This window comes from Ailuropoda melanoleuca, chromosome 18, assembly GCF_002007445.2.
Source record: "Ailuropoda melanoleuca isolate Jingjing chromosome 18, ASM200744v2, whole genome shotgun sequence".
In the NCBI taxonomy this organism is placed as follows: Eukaryota; Metazoa; Chordata; class Mammalia; order Carnivora; family Ursidae; genus Ailuropoda; species Ailuropoda melanoleuca.
In genome coordinates this window covers 27,995,478-28,011,748 of record NC_048235.1, presented here as the reverse complement: position 1 = coordinate 28,011,748, position 16,271 = coordinate 27,995,478, and the positions used below count along the sequence as shown (strand labels likewise).

Below are 16,271 nucleotides of genomic sequence, written 5' to 3'. Positions count from 1 at the left end.
TTGAAGATCTACTCTCTGAGCAACTTTCAAATATGTAATACACACTTTTTATATTTAACTATAATCACCATCTGCACATTAAATACCTATGACATTTTTTAAAAGATTATTTATTTATTTATTTTAGAGAGAGAGTGCGTGCGCATACGAGGCGGGTGGGGTGGGGGGGAGGGAGAGGGAGAGGGAGAGAGAGAATCTCAAGCCCACTCAGTGCTGAGTGCAGAGCTCAGGGCTTGATCTCAGGACCCTGAGATCAGGACCTGAGCCGAAGTCAAGAGCCAGATGCTTAACAGACTGAGCCACTCAGGTGCCCCACTATGACGTTTTTGTAACTAGAAATGTGCGCCTTTTTACTGCCTTCACCCGTCTTCCCCCCTTTCTCAACCATTCTGTTCTCTGTTTCTATGAGCTCTGTTGCCTTTCTGGGTTTTGTTTTTGTTTTTTGAAGATTTATTTATTTGTTTGAGTGAGGGGGGAGGGGCAGAGGGAGAGAATCTTCAAGCAGACACCCTGCTTTGTGCAGAACCCAGTGCGGGGCTCAGTGCGGGCCTGGATCTCATGACCCATAGATCATGACCTGAGCTGAAACCAAAATTCAGACACTTAACTGATTGAGCCACCCAGGGGCCCCTGTTTTTATTTTGTTTGATTCCACATGTAAGTGAGATCATATGATATTTGTCCTTCTCTCTCTGACTTATCTCACTTAGCATAATGTCCTCTAGGTCCAGCACATCACAAATGGCAAGATTTCATTTTTAAAGACTGAATAATTTTCCATTGTGTGTGTGTGTGTGTGTGTGTATTCTTATCCACTCATCAGTTGATAGACATTTAGGTTCTTACCATATCTTTGGGTATTGTAAATAATGCTGCAATGAATATGGGGGTACATACTTAACCCTTCAACAACATGGGTTTGAATTGTGTGGGTCCACTTATATATGATTTTTTTTCAATAAATAAAGTACAGTACTGTACTATAAATATATTTTCTTTTCCTTGGGATTTTTAACATTTTTTTCTAGCTTAGTTTATGGTAAGAATATAGTATATAATACATACACCAAATATCTATTGGGGTGGGAGTTGGCATGCCCCTAACTCCCACATTGTTCAAGAGTCAACTGTGTATTTTTTTTTTTTTTGAAATAGTGTTTCATTTTCTTCAGCTAATACCAAGAAGTGGAATTACTGGATCATACGGCAGTTCTATTTTTCAATTTTTTGAGAACCTCCATACTGTTTTCCAGAGTGGCTGCACCAGTTTGCATTCCCACCAGCAGTGCACAGGGAGTCTTTTTTCTTCACATCCTAACCCAACACTTGTTATTTCTTGCCTTTCTGATTGGTGCGAGGTGATATCTCATTGTGGTTTTGATTTTTATTTCCCCAATGATTAGTGATGTTGAACATTTTTTCGTGTGTCCCAACATTTTTTTCATGTTGGTCATCTGGAAGTCTTCTTTGGAAAACTGTCTACTCAGGTCCTCTGTTCATTTTTTAATTGGATTGTTTGTTTTTTTGGGTTGAGTTGAAGTTCTTTATATATTTTGGATATTAACCCCTTTTGGATATATCATTTGCAAATATCTTCTGCATTCACTAGTTTGCCTTGTTGTTTTGTTGATGATTTCTTTTGACATGCAAAGCTTTTTATTTTGATGTAGTCTCAATAGTTTGTTTCCTGCTTTTGTTTCCCTTGCCTCAGGAGACATTTCCATAAACACATTGCTAAGGGCAATGTCGAAGAGATTGCTGCTTATGTTTTCTTTCAGGAGTTTTATGGTTTTGGGTCTCATACTTGTCTTTAATCTGTTTTGAGTTTATTTTTGTGTGTGATGTAAGAAAGCAGTGCGGCTTCATTGTTTTGTATGTAGCTGTCCAGTTTTCCCAACACCATTTATTGAAACAACTGTCTTTGCCCCATGTTATAATCTTGCCTCCTTTGTCATAGATTAATTGACCATATAAGAGTGGGGCTTATTTCTGGACTCTCTATCCTGTTCCATTGATCTATGTGGCTATTTTTACGCTAGTACCATACTGTTTTGATTACTATAGCTTTTATATCTTGAAATTTGGGGTTGTGATACGTCCAGTTTTGTTCTTCTCAAGATTGCTCTGACTATTCCAGATCCTTTGCAGTTCCACATGAAATTTGGGGTGGGTGGATGTGTAGTAGTATATAATTGTTGTCAGATTCTTCTTTGATGAAGTGTTGTGTAAATTGTTGGTCCCTTCCTTCCCAGAGGAGATTTTTATTAGGTTGCTTTTTCGGTTCTATCTTAGCACATTATAGGCATTCTTGGCTATATTCTGGATATGAATTCTTTCTTAGATAAATCTATTGCAAATATCTTCTACTCTGGATTTTTTTCCTCTCTATCAATAGTGTCTTTGATGAACTTTCATGAACAGAATTTACTTTCAATGATACCCAATTTACCAATCTTTTCCTTTGTATTTCGTGTTTCTTGAAGTTGATACCATTATTATCACCCTGTTTTTACAGAGAAGTTAATGGAGGTGCTTGGCACTGGAACTCTCTGGGCCAGGACTAGAGTGAGGCAGGCCTAGGGCAGCGTTGAGTCAGGGTTCTGCAAGTGTGCCCAGTGTCTCCTCATATTTTGAGCCCTGGATGCCTCCCTGCCTCAACCTAGCCCTGGCCCTACCAAGGTCATGAATTACCTCCCTACCTGTATCCCCTCCCTGGAGGCTAGAGCAAAATAATTCTAACTGGGTTCTCCGAATTTGCAATTCAGTAGCCTGAAGTTAAGTTTTATTTTACCGGCAAATGAGCTTCCGGCTCAGTCTACCAAACACGGGTACCCGATGAAAGGGACCCAGGTCTCTGCTCTGCTTACCATGTTCTCAGTTTTCCTGAATAGGTGGCTGCATTTGCTTCAGTCCTAGCGGAGTCTGAGACGCAGAAAGCGTCCCACGACTTACTTAGAGGGAGAATTTCAGAAGCCTCCCAGGAACTTTCAAGAACTGCGGACGCTCTCTGGTGAGGGAAGGGGCAGATGCTCCCGGGAACCCCTGTGGACTAGATTCTAAGCCGGGCACCGGCGAAAACCTGGATCAAGGATCGCTGGGCCCGGGCGCGCGGAGAGTTATCCCCCCTTTCCCAAACTTCCTTTCCGAGTCTTCGCCCCAGCTCAGGCAGGGCGCAAACTGAAAGTGGAAAACCGCGGGGCTGCCGGCCGCCGAGCGAGCCTCCTTCCCCCGAGACAAGGTGAGTGGGAGGCACTGGGGCTTTTCTGGCTGGAGTGATACTTGGTGGGGACAGGGTCTTGATGCCGGGAAACCAAAGGAGACTTCCTGGTGCGCACGGAAGCTGGGAAGCTGCCCGCCGAGCTCGCCGCCGCACGACACCGCCTCTTTGTGCCCAGAAGGGAGTGTGTGTAAGAGAAAGAAGGAGTTGTGCGCTGCGAAAGAAGCCGAGTCTGTTTTGGGAAACCTTGGGCAGCGCTTTCCAGAGACACCAGCTGAGATTTAAACCTATCGGGGGCTGGAGAAGCACAGGTGGGATCCCGGGGAAGGCCCGCGGGTCCCCGCCGCCGCCGACTGGGGAGTTCTCACGTCCCTCCCATCTGCCACGATCCTTCCCAGCTCCACCAGTTCCAGAACCTAACTGTGCCACTGTGTGTTGGAAATTGCATCCTTCTTCCCCACATCTTCGCTGATAATCACTTGTTGCTGGAATTGTGCTGAAGTGGTAGCGATTCTGACTGCCCAGCGATAGCGAGCATTGCGTATTTCGTGGAGAAAATGCCCCAGGGGGAGCCCCCAGACCGGCAGGCTTTCGTTATCCATACGCGATCCATTTCTTCGGGATTTTTGCACCCGATTAGCGCCCGCGAAATAGAGCTAATTTTGTGTAAGATGTGGAAATAACATCGATGTGATTTTCATTTTTTTGGTCTCTTTTAATGATTCTTGAATATGTAGCAGATGTCACGCAAAATGACTGTTTTCCTTAACATCACAGCTCCCAACAGACTGCCCCCTACTCGCTGCCCCATATCCCTAAAATGCGTGCGGTGACTTGGCTGGTTACATTCATTTGCGGAGTGCATGCGCTCTGGCAGGGTATAGGGCAAGTCGGTCTTCAGGACCTCGTTCTCCTTGTCCGCCCTTCTTTTCCTCGGCATGAGACTACCCAGAATCTCATGACCAATCTTGGGCTTGCTCGTGATGTCACACGACAACTAGGGCATTGTGTCTCGTCCACCCCGTGGTCTCTCAAAGGGAGGGCTTTCAGGTGGGTCCCGGCTCTCCGCATCGAATAATCAACGCAGGTATCTGCACACTAAAGGGGCAGACCCACCAATCTAGAAGCACCGTTATCTCAATTTCAGAAGTTTCTCCTCTGTCTGCAAGCCACAGGCAATGTCCTAGCGTCAGAGGTTCGTTAAGGTCCGCTTCATTTTTGAAACTGCTGTAGTAACTCTTCCTTTGCTGGCTTCCTGCTAGATGGCAGTGTGTAACAGTGAATTAAATACACAGCCTTCACTGTTACTGTTGTCTTCTATTCTTCACTTAAAACAACTGTTTATACTACAAGCAGTACATTTAAAAAATTTTAAACTAGGTGAATTTAGAAAATAAAGAGCAAGAACATAGTTTGGACAAACAATAATGCTTTTCACATATGTGTAAGTATTGCTCAGATGCAGACATTTCCAACCCATGTTTAAATGCCTTCTAAAGGTGGAATGTAAAGTGTTGATTTCAGTGGGAATGCAATATCTAATTGTTCCCTATAAACATTATAGGGTTTCTGAGCATGGGTTATTAAACATTTTTTAAAAAGTCTCTATTTACAACGTTTTCCAGATATTGATTTCTTTGAGAATAAAATTTGAGTTTTCAAAAGTTCGTGATGAATTACTAAAGAGAATGATGATAAAGTAACCCTAAACTTGTTATATAGAAATATTTCTTTATATTTACAGAACTCTTGGTTTATGGTGACTCAGTTACTGTCTTGATCACTATCTCTTTTTTTTTTTTTTAAGATTTTATTTATTTATTTGATAGAGATAGAGACAGAGATAGAGACAGCCAGCGAGAGAGGGAACACAAGCAGGGGAAGTGGGAGAGGAAGAAGCAGGCTCATAGCAGAGGAGCCTGATGTGGGGCTCGATCCCACAACACCGGGATCACGCCCTGAGCTGAAGGCAGACGCCCTGAGCTGAAGGCAGACGCTTAACCGCTGTGCCACCCAGGCGCCCCTTGATCACTATCTCTTTACTTAATCAGCTTTTCTTCCTTGGAGAGTTTTTGTTCCTGGACACTATTTGTGGGATCGGAGAGCCTCATTTTGGGATGAAACCCCAGGAGAGCCCCTGGGGGGCTCTTTGTTATCGGGCATGTGAAGTGTTAGCCACACTGTGGTGATGTTACTTGACTGGTGTCTCACTCATTATATAAATGATGAAAGCAGATGAGGGATTTCAGTTCAGATCTTTTGCCTGGTAGGAAGGTTGTTACATAGTAACCAATGAACCCTTCTTGGAGAAAGAAGAGTTACTAAGAAGACCTTACAGGGAGAAAGATGAGAAAGTCTTACTCTTCAGGAGCTGGCGAAGTCCTTAGTGTGATACAGAATCTTCACAATTTTGTGCCCTCACCTCCTTTTAAAAAAACCTGTTCCCTTTGAATGCTTCTATTTGGGGCTTCATATCAGTCTTTTCTGTTTTTTGCTTTTTTTTTTTTTTTTTTTGGTCTGGATGTGTTTTAATTTAGTTTCTATATTAAGTAGCCCCACTAAATGAAGTTGTATTAATATCGCATAATTTGAGTGCTTCAGCATGTCCGGAATTTAACTGTTTAAGAGTGGCATCACCTGGGACGCCTGGGTGGCTCAGTCTAAGCGGCTGCCTTCAGCTCAGGTCAGACCCTGGAATCGAGTCCCACATCTGGCTCCTTGCTCATCAGAGAGTCTGCTTCTCCCTCTGCCTACTCTGTCTGCTGCTCCCCCTGCTTGTGCTCTCTCTCTCTCTCTCTGACAAATAAATAAATAAAATCTTAAAAAAAAAAAAAAGAGTGGCATCACCTCCAGTTCTACAGTAGAGATGCCAAGGTCTCAGGCTGCAAATTCTCCGCCACTCCCCACTGTTAATCACCAGCCTGGCCTCACCTGACTGCCAGTATCCCTTTATCTCCAGTGTTCTTTATCTGTCTCACCTGAAATGTGTGTTTGGTGGAAGACGATGACCTTCCCAGATAGAAATCTGCAACCCTGAGCACTCTAGTAAAAACAAACGCTTAGTGAAATATCAAGTAAGAGTGAGAAAAACAAAACAATCAATGTCAGTAAAGAAAACTGGATGAAAGTGGAAACTGGAACCAATATGCCATGTTCTCCAGGTGCCCAAGGAACAGGCGCAGGCACTAAGGAGGTCTTCTGTAAATTAAGAATATATCAACTTTTTAATGTTCAACAAGTGTTTTATATGCATCCAATAAAGCAACTTTAGAAAGTTTCCTGAAATCTGCCAGCTTCCTGCATTCTTTCCACTGCAGTGATAGAAACAAGCACAATATGGATCTAGATCTCCCAGCTTGGCATTGGGAGGGGTAAGGCTGGCCAAAGCAGGTGGTCTGGAGAGTCTAGGAGAATGACTGGGGTAGTGAAGGAAGTTGGATGTGCTAGGTAGGGACTAGAGCACAGAACAGGAAGCGACACTCCAGGAATAGTCGGAACAAAGGCTATGTGTGGCGGAAGCTGGAGAAGTAAGGCTGGGTTCAGGGAGTCTTGTTTTTAGACCTAATGCATTTGATCTTTATCTTGAAATCTGTGGGAAGCCATGGATGGATTGTAATCAGAGGAGAGAGATCCAGTTTACATTCCAAAAACAACTCTACCGCCAAGTGGAGAGTGCAGGGTGCAAGGGGTCAGACTGGTAGGAACACCAGATGTCAGGCTTATGGAGAAACCAAATAACAATGAAAGAAGAGTGTGGATGAGGAGAAGTAGCTGGAGGGAGGGGTTGAAAAGCTCCTGGAGAGTTGTCCCAAGGCTCTTAGACGTTCCCACCAGCCTGCCGTCATCTGTCTTTCTCAGGACAGCCATGTTTAAGGGATATGGTGAGGCTTTATACATTATAAAATGAAAACATGCTTTGGGAGAGTAAGCCTACTTGAGAAATTACACCTTAGTGGGTATCATTTAAGCTTGGTAATAGATACAGTCCTTTTAAAGATTCTCCCTGGTATCACCTCAAGCTCTGTTAGACAGTTGCTCATCAAAGATTAGAGGAGAGATGATCAAAGGAGCTTCCCCAGAGCTCTGACCTTCTGCTTCACCTCTTTCCCCTGCCGTGGGGACCAGGAGGGAAAGAGAGAGACACGCAGACTGTCAGGGTCAGAAAACCCCGTGCGTCTCCCAGGGTTACCTTTTCATTTTATACTCAGATGCAGAGCAGAAATCATCTTCTGAGTACCATTTCTGGGACCCTTAACCTATACTTTGGACTGGCCCTGCGAGGCTGAAATTTGAAGCTGGCATCCTCAGACTGCTAATTTGCTCTAAGATCCCTCCTCCGTCCATTTTAATTCAAAACAAAGTGGAGGAATTTGAAATTATTTTAGGGTGAGGGTATTGCTGGTTTGGATGGACTGACTAGCGCTTGTGGGAGTGTGGGCTGGTCACGCTCAGCTTCAGACTCTGCTCTGGGCAGCAGATGGCCGGCCCCAGGCAGTGCACCAAAGCCGAAAAATGCATTTCAGAAGCTCAGCTCTAGGGTCAAGAGGGCTGGTTAGCGAGCATCCGTTTCAGATGTTACCTACCATGGTTGTCTGAACAAGCACACATTGCTTCATCCGGGAAAGGAATGTTCTGGAGCACCCTCTTGGTGGACTCTGAGATTCACCCTGGGGGCAGTGATGAAACAGAAGGGAGCTTTCCTCCTGGAGTCCCATTGCATGACGCTTACTGACTTTCGCCACGCTCTCTGCAAGCCCATCTGTCCCACCAGTGGGGGGACTGGTGACTGGATGACAAGTTCCTGGGTAATTGATACCATATATTAGATTGATGTGCCCCGAGGTCTGGTTGATGGCTGCATGCTGTAAATCTTAATACTGCCTACACTAACCGGCTCTCTTCTTTAGTATAGTGGTGGGCATTTAACCACAGCTCAGTCTCTGAGACCTCACTATACCTCTGGCTTTGGGAGCATAAGCTAAATTGAGATTCTTTGGATGAAAGGGAATTTGTAACCTTAAATTCCTCTGTCGTAGTTCATACAGCCATGTAAAGACTCAAAAAGGTCTTACCTAGGGCAGACCCTAGGACGGCGTTGTGGTAGCTGTAAAAATATCCCAAACTATGTACTCCCATTCTCTCCCCATCTTTTGTTTTCCTTTATTACTGACCCTCTTGGGCTCCTAACAAGCGGTCACTGTTTCTCCCATTTCTTTCCTTTCCCGTGAGCCTGGAGACAGGTGACTTGATTTCTAGACCCACTTCAACCTTTAAAAACTATGATCTTGGGCAAATCAACTTAAAGTTGCTGAGGCTCGGTTTCCTTATTTGTGGGAACTGCGAATAAAACCTACCTTGCTTACTTTACAAGGTGGTTATCAGTAAGATTGAGTGGAGTGATATATGTTAAAATCTTCTGAAGATGATAGAGTTTTATACCCACTGAATTAGGTAATAATTCATTACCTAATCTGGGTTACATTAATTATAGCTATAATAAATTGCCTTTGCATATAAAACAGAAATTGGATCATCTTCCTGTAAGGCAAGGGAAAGAAATAATGACAGTTAACGTTTATTCTTTACTGTGATGAAACTGAAGCTTAGAAAGATTTAGTAACTTGTCCAAATTTATATTATGCGTAAATGACAGAGCCAGGATTGAAACCCTAAGTGCTATCTCCGCATTTTAGGTAGCTAATAGCTACTAGCATCAACTGAGTAGAAGGGAAGGCACTTTTCAGGTTCTTACAGATTTTTTGTTACTTTTTCCTCTGGTATACCAGCTGACCGAGAGTGATTCTCTATAGGTGTTTTCTCTGATGAAGGCAAATGATCTGTGTTAGTATTATTGGGTGGGAATTTTATAGTCTTCGTGTTAAAAAATATAAAAGAATGCATGAACCTCAGAGTCTGACTCGTTTCTGGTTGTAATACTTATCAAAGTTGTGGTGTTGGGTAAGTTAATTTACTTTCTTCAAATTGGGTTTTCTCATCCTTAAAAAAATGAGGACAGCAATTGCTGCTTCATAAGAGTTGTGGGAGGATTGAATGATCTCATGCATGTGAGCGCTTAGGAAGGGCCTTGCTTACAATAGGTCACTCAACAAATACTAGCGATCTCCTCTTCTTTGGCAAGGTGAGTGTTTCTCCTTTTGAAGTTCCAGTGGATGGGGCAGCAACATACTTTAGATGAATTCAGCTTTGTTTTACACTTAAAAGTATAATAAAAATGATGATGAATATTTTAAAATAAGATAGCCAATAGTTATTGGACATCTGTGTGCCACACTCTGAAATAAGTGTTTTAGTAATCTTATCTCATAATTCTCAATAGCTTTCTGATTAGGCACCCTTATTATCTACATTTTGGAAATCGAGATATTGAGAGGCGAGGTTAAACCAGCTGGGGAGTTGAGATTTGAATCCTGGCAGGCTGGCTCTATGGCTGTTCTGTCACCGTGGTTTACAGAAGTTCCACGGGTAAAAGAGGAAAAACACACCATCGATGATTTCTGAATCCAAGAGTCATTTTGTTGCTGAGGGACTTACTCTGGACTTAAAGTAGATCATGAGAGGGGAGTACACCTTTAAGGCCAATATTTTTAACCAGAATTCAACATCATTTTTATATTTCTAGTTATATCTTTCATGCTATATCTGGGAGATGTACAATCAGATCTTAGAACCAGGTGTTTGGGGTACTGTAAAGTAGCCTCAGGAACATTGATCCTTGCTGTGTTCCAAAACTCCAGTGGGTCATTTGACCAAGACATTTGACTGCACAGAGCCCTGGGAATAAAAGGCATTCTTTGGAACTCTTTAGTTCATTTTTAAAACTTTTTGAAATGATCACACATTTCAGACAGATGGAAATCTTATTTCAGAACTTCCAGAGAATCATATTGTTCACACAACCCACTGCTGTGTTACATTTGCTGTAAAAGACTGAACAAATACATCAATAATCAGAATTTCTTATGTTGTCGTTGAAGTTATTTTCCTTAGGGAAAGTGTGGGTCAGTTGATCGTGATCTATTTTCAAACCATGCCTGAAACTTTTATTTATTTTCTCCCTGAATTTTACAGGAGTGGGTGGATAATCTTGGTAATTTTTTTTTTTCATTTTTATTTTTAGAGAGAGAGAGAGAGAGAGAAAACACGCACGGGGGAGTTAGAAGAGGAGAGAGAATCTTAAGCCAACTCTGCAGTCAGTGCGGAGCCCACCCCAGGGCTCGGTCTCACAACCCTTAGACCATGACCTGAGCCGAAACCAAGAGTCAGACACTTAACCAACTGAGCCTCTCAGGTGCCCCAATCATGGTAATTTCAATTCTGCTTTTCTACTCCTTTGAAACCTAAGTAGGAGAAAATGACTACATGTAAGTGACTTGGGCAATTCAATCCTCTGATGGCAGAGAATATATATATATTTTTTAATGATTTTTTATTATATTATGTTAGTCACCATACAGTACATCCCCGGTTTCCGATGTAAAGTTCTGATGGCAGAGAATATTAAGTAGAGATAGAATTTTAGACTCAGGACCTACTTGTAGACCTGTCACAGTCCTCTAATGGGCTGTGTGACCTTGACCAAGTCACTTTACCTCTGATTTTGGTTTCCTTATCTAGGAGTGAGGTATCTAGGATCTCAAAGGTTCCTTTTAGTTTTAAAGTGTTGGGTTTCTATGTGATAACCCTGAAAGACTACATTTATTAAGTCTTCTGTACCAGGGCTAAAACATGATTCATTTATTACAGAATTTTTTGATGCCTTCTGGTTTGAAGAATGTCCAGCTGCTCCGGTGGTAGCTTAAGAAGACTGCGTGCTGTTCCCTCTTGATGCCAAGCCAGGCCCGCGCAGAACCTCGGATCTCAGTCCTTCATGGAGATCCGGTCCCAGCAGGAATGACAGTGCAAGAAATTGGCACCCAGATGGTACCTCCACGTGAAGTTGTCTTGAGCTATGGGCCGACTCGAGAACACCTGGTAACCAGGCTAGCCCTCTGTCAGTCACCCGGGGCCGGGCAGCATGGTGTGGATTCAAAGGAGGAAGCTTTTGGCATCTTGCCTATGCGTCACAGCCACCGTCTTTCTGCTTGTCACCCTCCAGGTAGCAAGAATTTGGGTTGCTTAGTGTCGATTCCTGAGCCATTCCACCCTTCCCACCCTCAACCCACTCCTGTTGTCTCCAAGTACTTTACTTTTTGCTTAATCTCTCAGGATCGGGTTGGGGGGGTGTTACTGTCTAAGGCAAGGGAAATACTTCTTTTGTCAATAGATAAAACTGACGTTTAGTGAGTGGGTATGTCAGGTAGAAACAAAATCAATGAGTAGGGGGTCAATTTGTGACTCTTGTAGGGTCCTGGTTCTAGAAGAAGAGAAAGTAGAGTTCCATCTACTTTGGGTCAAATTTAGATGGCTTTCTCAAAGCCCCCTGTCACGATGACTTCTGAAAGATGGCATTCTTGAAGAAGCTGTGTGTATTCTAGAATAAGATCGTCCGTTCTTCGGAACGCAAGCATCCGCATTAATAACATTTGTCATTCTTGACATACTGTTCGACCAAGGACTGAATGTGGGTGTTTTGTTTTGCTTTGTTTTAAAGATTTTATTTGTTCATCAGACAGAGAGAGAGACAGAGAGAGCACAAGCACAGGGAGCTGCAGACAGAGGGAGAAGCAGGTTCCCTGCTGAGCAGGGAGCCCGATGCAGGACTGGATCCCAGGACCCTGGGATCATGACCTGAGCCAAAGGCAGACGCTTAACCTACTGAGCCACCCAGGTGCCCCTGAATGTGGGTGTTTGAACTGCAGCATTTTTTAAGTCTTCCCACCTCCCATCTATTTCACGTAGTCAGTGATGATCATTACAGTAAGAATGACACAGCGATAGAAAAAGTACAGATATGAATTTAGATATACTTTGGACCCGTTCAAGCACCAGCTGTCCGTTTGGAAATCCAAAAGCCTTCTAAAGATTATTTGTGGATATGAGCAGTTCAGGTGTGGGGTGGATGGAAACAGAGGCGTTCTCTGGGCTTTTTCCTCTTGATTAAGATCGAATGAGATAACGCATATAAAAGCATTTAGGCAGACAGGCTGGCGCTGGACTTCTGCCACCTTCTGCTGCCACATCAGGATTCTGGTCGGAGGAAATACTTGACTCCCTCCTCGTCTGTCTCGTGGGTGTCCAGGACCTACTTGTGCAGGAGGGACTGGAGTTCTCTACCGTCTGTGGGAAGTTACGAGAGCTTTGATCTTACTAGACAATTACTTTGGCACTTTTTTCAGTTATGAGGAGTGACTGTGTCGAAGCTAAGAGCTTTTCTTTTTTCTTTTTCTTTTGCGATTGTTTTTTATTTATATATTTGAGGGAGAGCAAGAGAGAGAGAGATTTTTTAAATTTATATATTTGAGGGAGAGAGGGAGGGAGAGAGAATGAGCAAGGGGGAGGGGCAGAGGGAGAGGGAGATGCAGGCTCCCACTGAGCAGGGAGCCGATCCCAGCACCCTGGGGTCATAACCTGAGCCAAACGGAGGCAGACACTTAACTGACTGAGCCACCCGAGCGCCCCGAGGCTAAATATTTTTTAAAAAGCTGTTTGGCGGAAAAATCTCTCCCTAAACCAATCCCTAGTATTTGGAAAGAGCTTATACCATACATAGTAAGCATTGGTCTGAAAGGTGGAGCCAAATTTGCCTCTGCAGTTTTATCCATGGCTTTCTAAAATCCTCTTTTTAAAGTTGTTGGTTGTACATTTGCAAGGGAAGGGTGGGGTGAAAAGATCCAGAGTTTGTGGGTACAAGTCAACTCCGTTCCTCCAAGCCCCTGGGAAGTAGCCACATTCTCATCACAAACATGCTGACAAAGCTGTTGACGGGGCTAGACTTTAGTTTTTAGTGATTGTTTCACTGTCGTGATGCTGACTTCGGTGTCCTAGGTGAGCCATGATTTTTTTTAAAGCTAATGTAATTTCCTACTATTTTCGGAGTACTGCTTGGCCGTCACTGGTGGTTTGGGATAATTTTTTGGCCTTGGATCCCTCAGAGAATCCAGTGAACATTATGGACCCACGCCAGGGAGTCGCAGACTCTGTCGGGGCAGTGGCCTTTTCCGACACCGGGGTAGCAGGCACAGAAAGGAGGCATCGCTGTGGCTGCTGAGAGTGGGACCCGGGGCCACGCAGATGTCTGAGGGAGGAGTTAGTACGGAAAGGTGTGCCTTCCTTCCATGGCTTTATTTGGTGCACAGTCTGACTGCTAACGTTTCAGTGATGTACGCAACAGACCAGCTCCCGTTTGATACTGCTTTCTCTCACCCGTTGCTGTAATGCCACATCAGTATCAAAGCTTCACGCTTGATGACAAGACAGCGCTTGGGGGGCTGCCCTGTGTCCGCTCTGCCCACCCTGCCCTCTAGACTCCTGTTACCGATGGCCTCGCTGTCCATTGACCCAGACCATCCTGAGAGAAGGAAGGAAACGTGGTTTTACATGGAAGGCAGCCCAGGACTTATGGTAGACTTCACTTGATGCCACAACAGAAATTACTAGAAATATAACAACTGTGTTATGACTCCTTTAACTGTAATAAAAAGAAACCTGTTAGTAATTTATAACGAATTCCCCCTAGAATGTAGTCTCGAGTAAGAGCCAGATGATGGCCCTGACTCTCACGGGTTTCATTAAGAAAGAAAACTATTTCCAGATACCTTATATGCCTATGAAATGGAGAAATGTAGCCGGCATGTGTTTAGGAGAATTTAGCATGCTTGTTGGTAGATATTTTGCCAGCACCTTGATCTCTGGAACTTGTGGAGATGTAAATTTACATGGCAGAAGGGCCGTTGCAGGTGGGATTAAGGTGAGACACTTCGAGATGAGGAGATTATCCAGAATTACCAGTGTGGGCCCAGTGTCATCACGTGAGTCCTTAAAAGCTAAGAGTCTTCCCTGGCTGTGGACAGACAGAGATGTGAATGGAATGAGCATCAGAGAGAGGCAACATTGCCGGTTTGACAATGGAGAAGGGGCGGCGAGCCAAGACTGGTGGGTGGCTCTAAAAGAAGGGAAAGCAAGCAAATGGATTCTTCAGAGCTTCCGGAGAACGTAGTCCTGCTGACACCTTGTTGTAGCCTAGTGAGACCCAGGTCAGACTTCTCACCTCCAGAACTATGCAACAATAAATGTGTTGGTTTCTTTCTACTTCTTTTAAAAATTTATTTATCCATTTTAGGGGCACCTGGGTGGCACAGTCGTTAAGCGTCTGCCTTCAGCTCAGGGCGTGATCCCAGAGTCCTGGGATCGAGCCCCACATCAGGCTCCTCCGCTAGAAGCCTGCTTTTTCCTCTCCCACTCCGCCTGCTTGTGTTCCCTCTCCCGCTGGCTGTCTCTGTCAAATAAATAAATAAAATCTTTGGGAAAAAAAAAGAAAAAAAATTTATTTATCCATTTTAGAGAGACAGCGGGGGAGGGGCAGAGGGGAGAGAGAATCTCAAACAGACTCCTCACTGAGCGCGGAGCCTGATGCGGGGCTCGTCCCCAAGACCCCAAGATCATGACCTGGAGATCACGACCCAAGTGGAAATGAATTGGATGTTCAACCGAGTGAGCCACCCGGGCGCCCCAGTAAATGTGTTGTCAGCTGCTGCGTTTGTGGTAATCTGTGATAGCCGAGATAGAAAACTAAAACGAGGCTTTGTCATCAAGAGGAATGGGAGACGTGAAAGAGGTTATGAAAGAGTCTGACTCTGTAATACTGGTCTTCTCTTTCAGGTAGTGGTTGAACTGGGAAAATTTGAAAGGAAGAAGTTTAAAACTTCCAGTTTGCAAGATGGACAGGCAAAAATGCAAGAAGAGCCTGCACATCTCTATCCACTCCCTGGGAAAGAAACACTGACCTTAAATAGGAAGACCCACCTGGAACCTGAAAGCCACCCCATCATGCTCTGGTGGTCCCCGCTGACGGGGGAGACCGGAAGGCTTGGCCAGTGTGGGGCAGATGCGTGTTTCTTCACCATCAACCGGACCTTCCTACATCATCCCATGACCAAAGCATTCCTCTTCTATGGTAAGTGGGGCGTTTGCCTTTCTGCCATTGCTTGCTGATATCCTACTCCAGAGCTGACTTACTGCTCACCTCCTGAGGAAGAGAACACACTGTGACACGCCTGGTTTCCTTTGCAGTTGCTCTGTGTAAGGCCTGAGCATTTAGCAGATACAATAAATAAACAAGCTTCACCAACATAAAGCTGGTTGGCTGGCCGCTCGGTAATTATGGAAGAGAAAGGATATTTCCTCTCCCCTTTTGGATACTGTGCTTACTGAATTTGGTACTTGGGGAATTGGGTACTGCTGTATTGCTGACATCAATTCAGAATGTCACCTGCGATAATAGCCAGGAGATTTTGATGACCTGAACAAATGTTTAATTGGACATTAGCTAAGCACAGTGTTCTTTATCTCATTAGTCAGATTAATCAGCAATAAAAATAAAAATATTGTTCAGCATCGGCTGAACCTTATCAAGAGGAAGTTGATTTTCATCACTTCCTGAGGCTGATGGTGTGTCCTGCTGGGATTGAGGGCTGCCAGACCCAGCGAGGAGAATTAGCAAGCTGCCAGCAGTGGCAGGAAATACAGAGTTCCTGGGTGGTGAGTGGAAGGGGCAAGAGGGTACAGATGAACAGAGTTGACCAAATATAGGCAAGGTTGATCAGTTAGGAAGTCAATGAAAGCAAGTCTGCTTTAGAGTGTTGTGAATGTGTGTGTATCCGTATTTGTGTGTGTGTGTGTGTGTGTGAGAGAGAGAGAGAGAGGGAGAGAGACTTCCACACTCTTCCTTTAGAGATTGGGCTGGGGTCTCTGCCTGAAAGCACTAAGAGAGTCTGGTCTCCTCTTGTCGTAGGCGAGACACGGCCATCACATCGCCACTGTACCCTCTTGCCAAGTGTAGCTGTTGGTTCGAATAGTGAGACATTTCTTTGACAATATCTGATGCCACTCCAGGGCAAACAGGCTATGGGGGAAAGTCATCTAAGTATATGACATG

General features: G+C 44.2%; 1 protein-coding gene across 3 annotated transcripts in view; it reads left to right on the top strand.

The window, feature by feature from the left end:
* Positions 1–10,479: 10,479 nt before the first annotated feature.
* Positions 10,480–16,271, top strand: part of FUT10 (fucosyltransferase 10) — an 88,760-nt gene continuing 82,968 nt past the window's right edge. For all 3 annotated transcript variants that reach the window (XR_004621908.1, XR_004621907.1, XM_034647505.1), the window contains exons 1-3: positions 10,480–10,540; positions 10,982–11,333; positions 14,996–15,290. Coding sequence is in view for 1 of the 3 variants with exons in the window: in XM_034647505.1 (XP_034503396.1) it covers positions 11,253–11,333; positions 14,996–15,290 (376 nt within the window). In the remaining 2 variants the exon portion in view is untranslated. The remainder of the gene's footprint in view (positions 10,541–10,981; positions 11,334–14,995; positions 15,291–16,271) is intronic.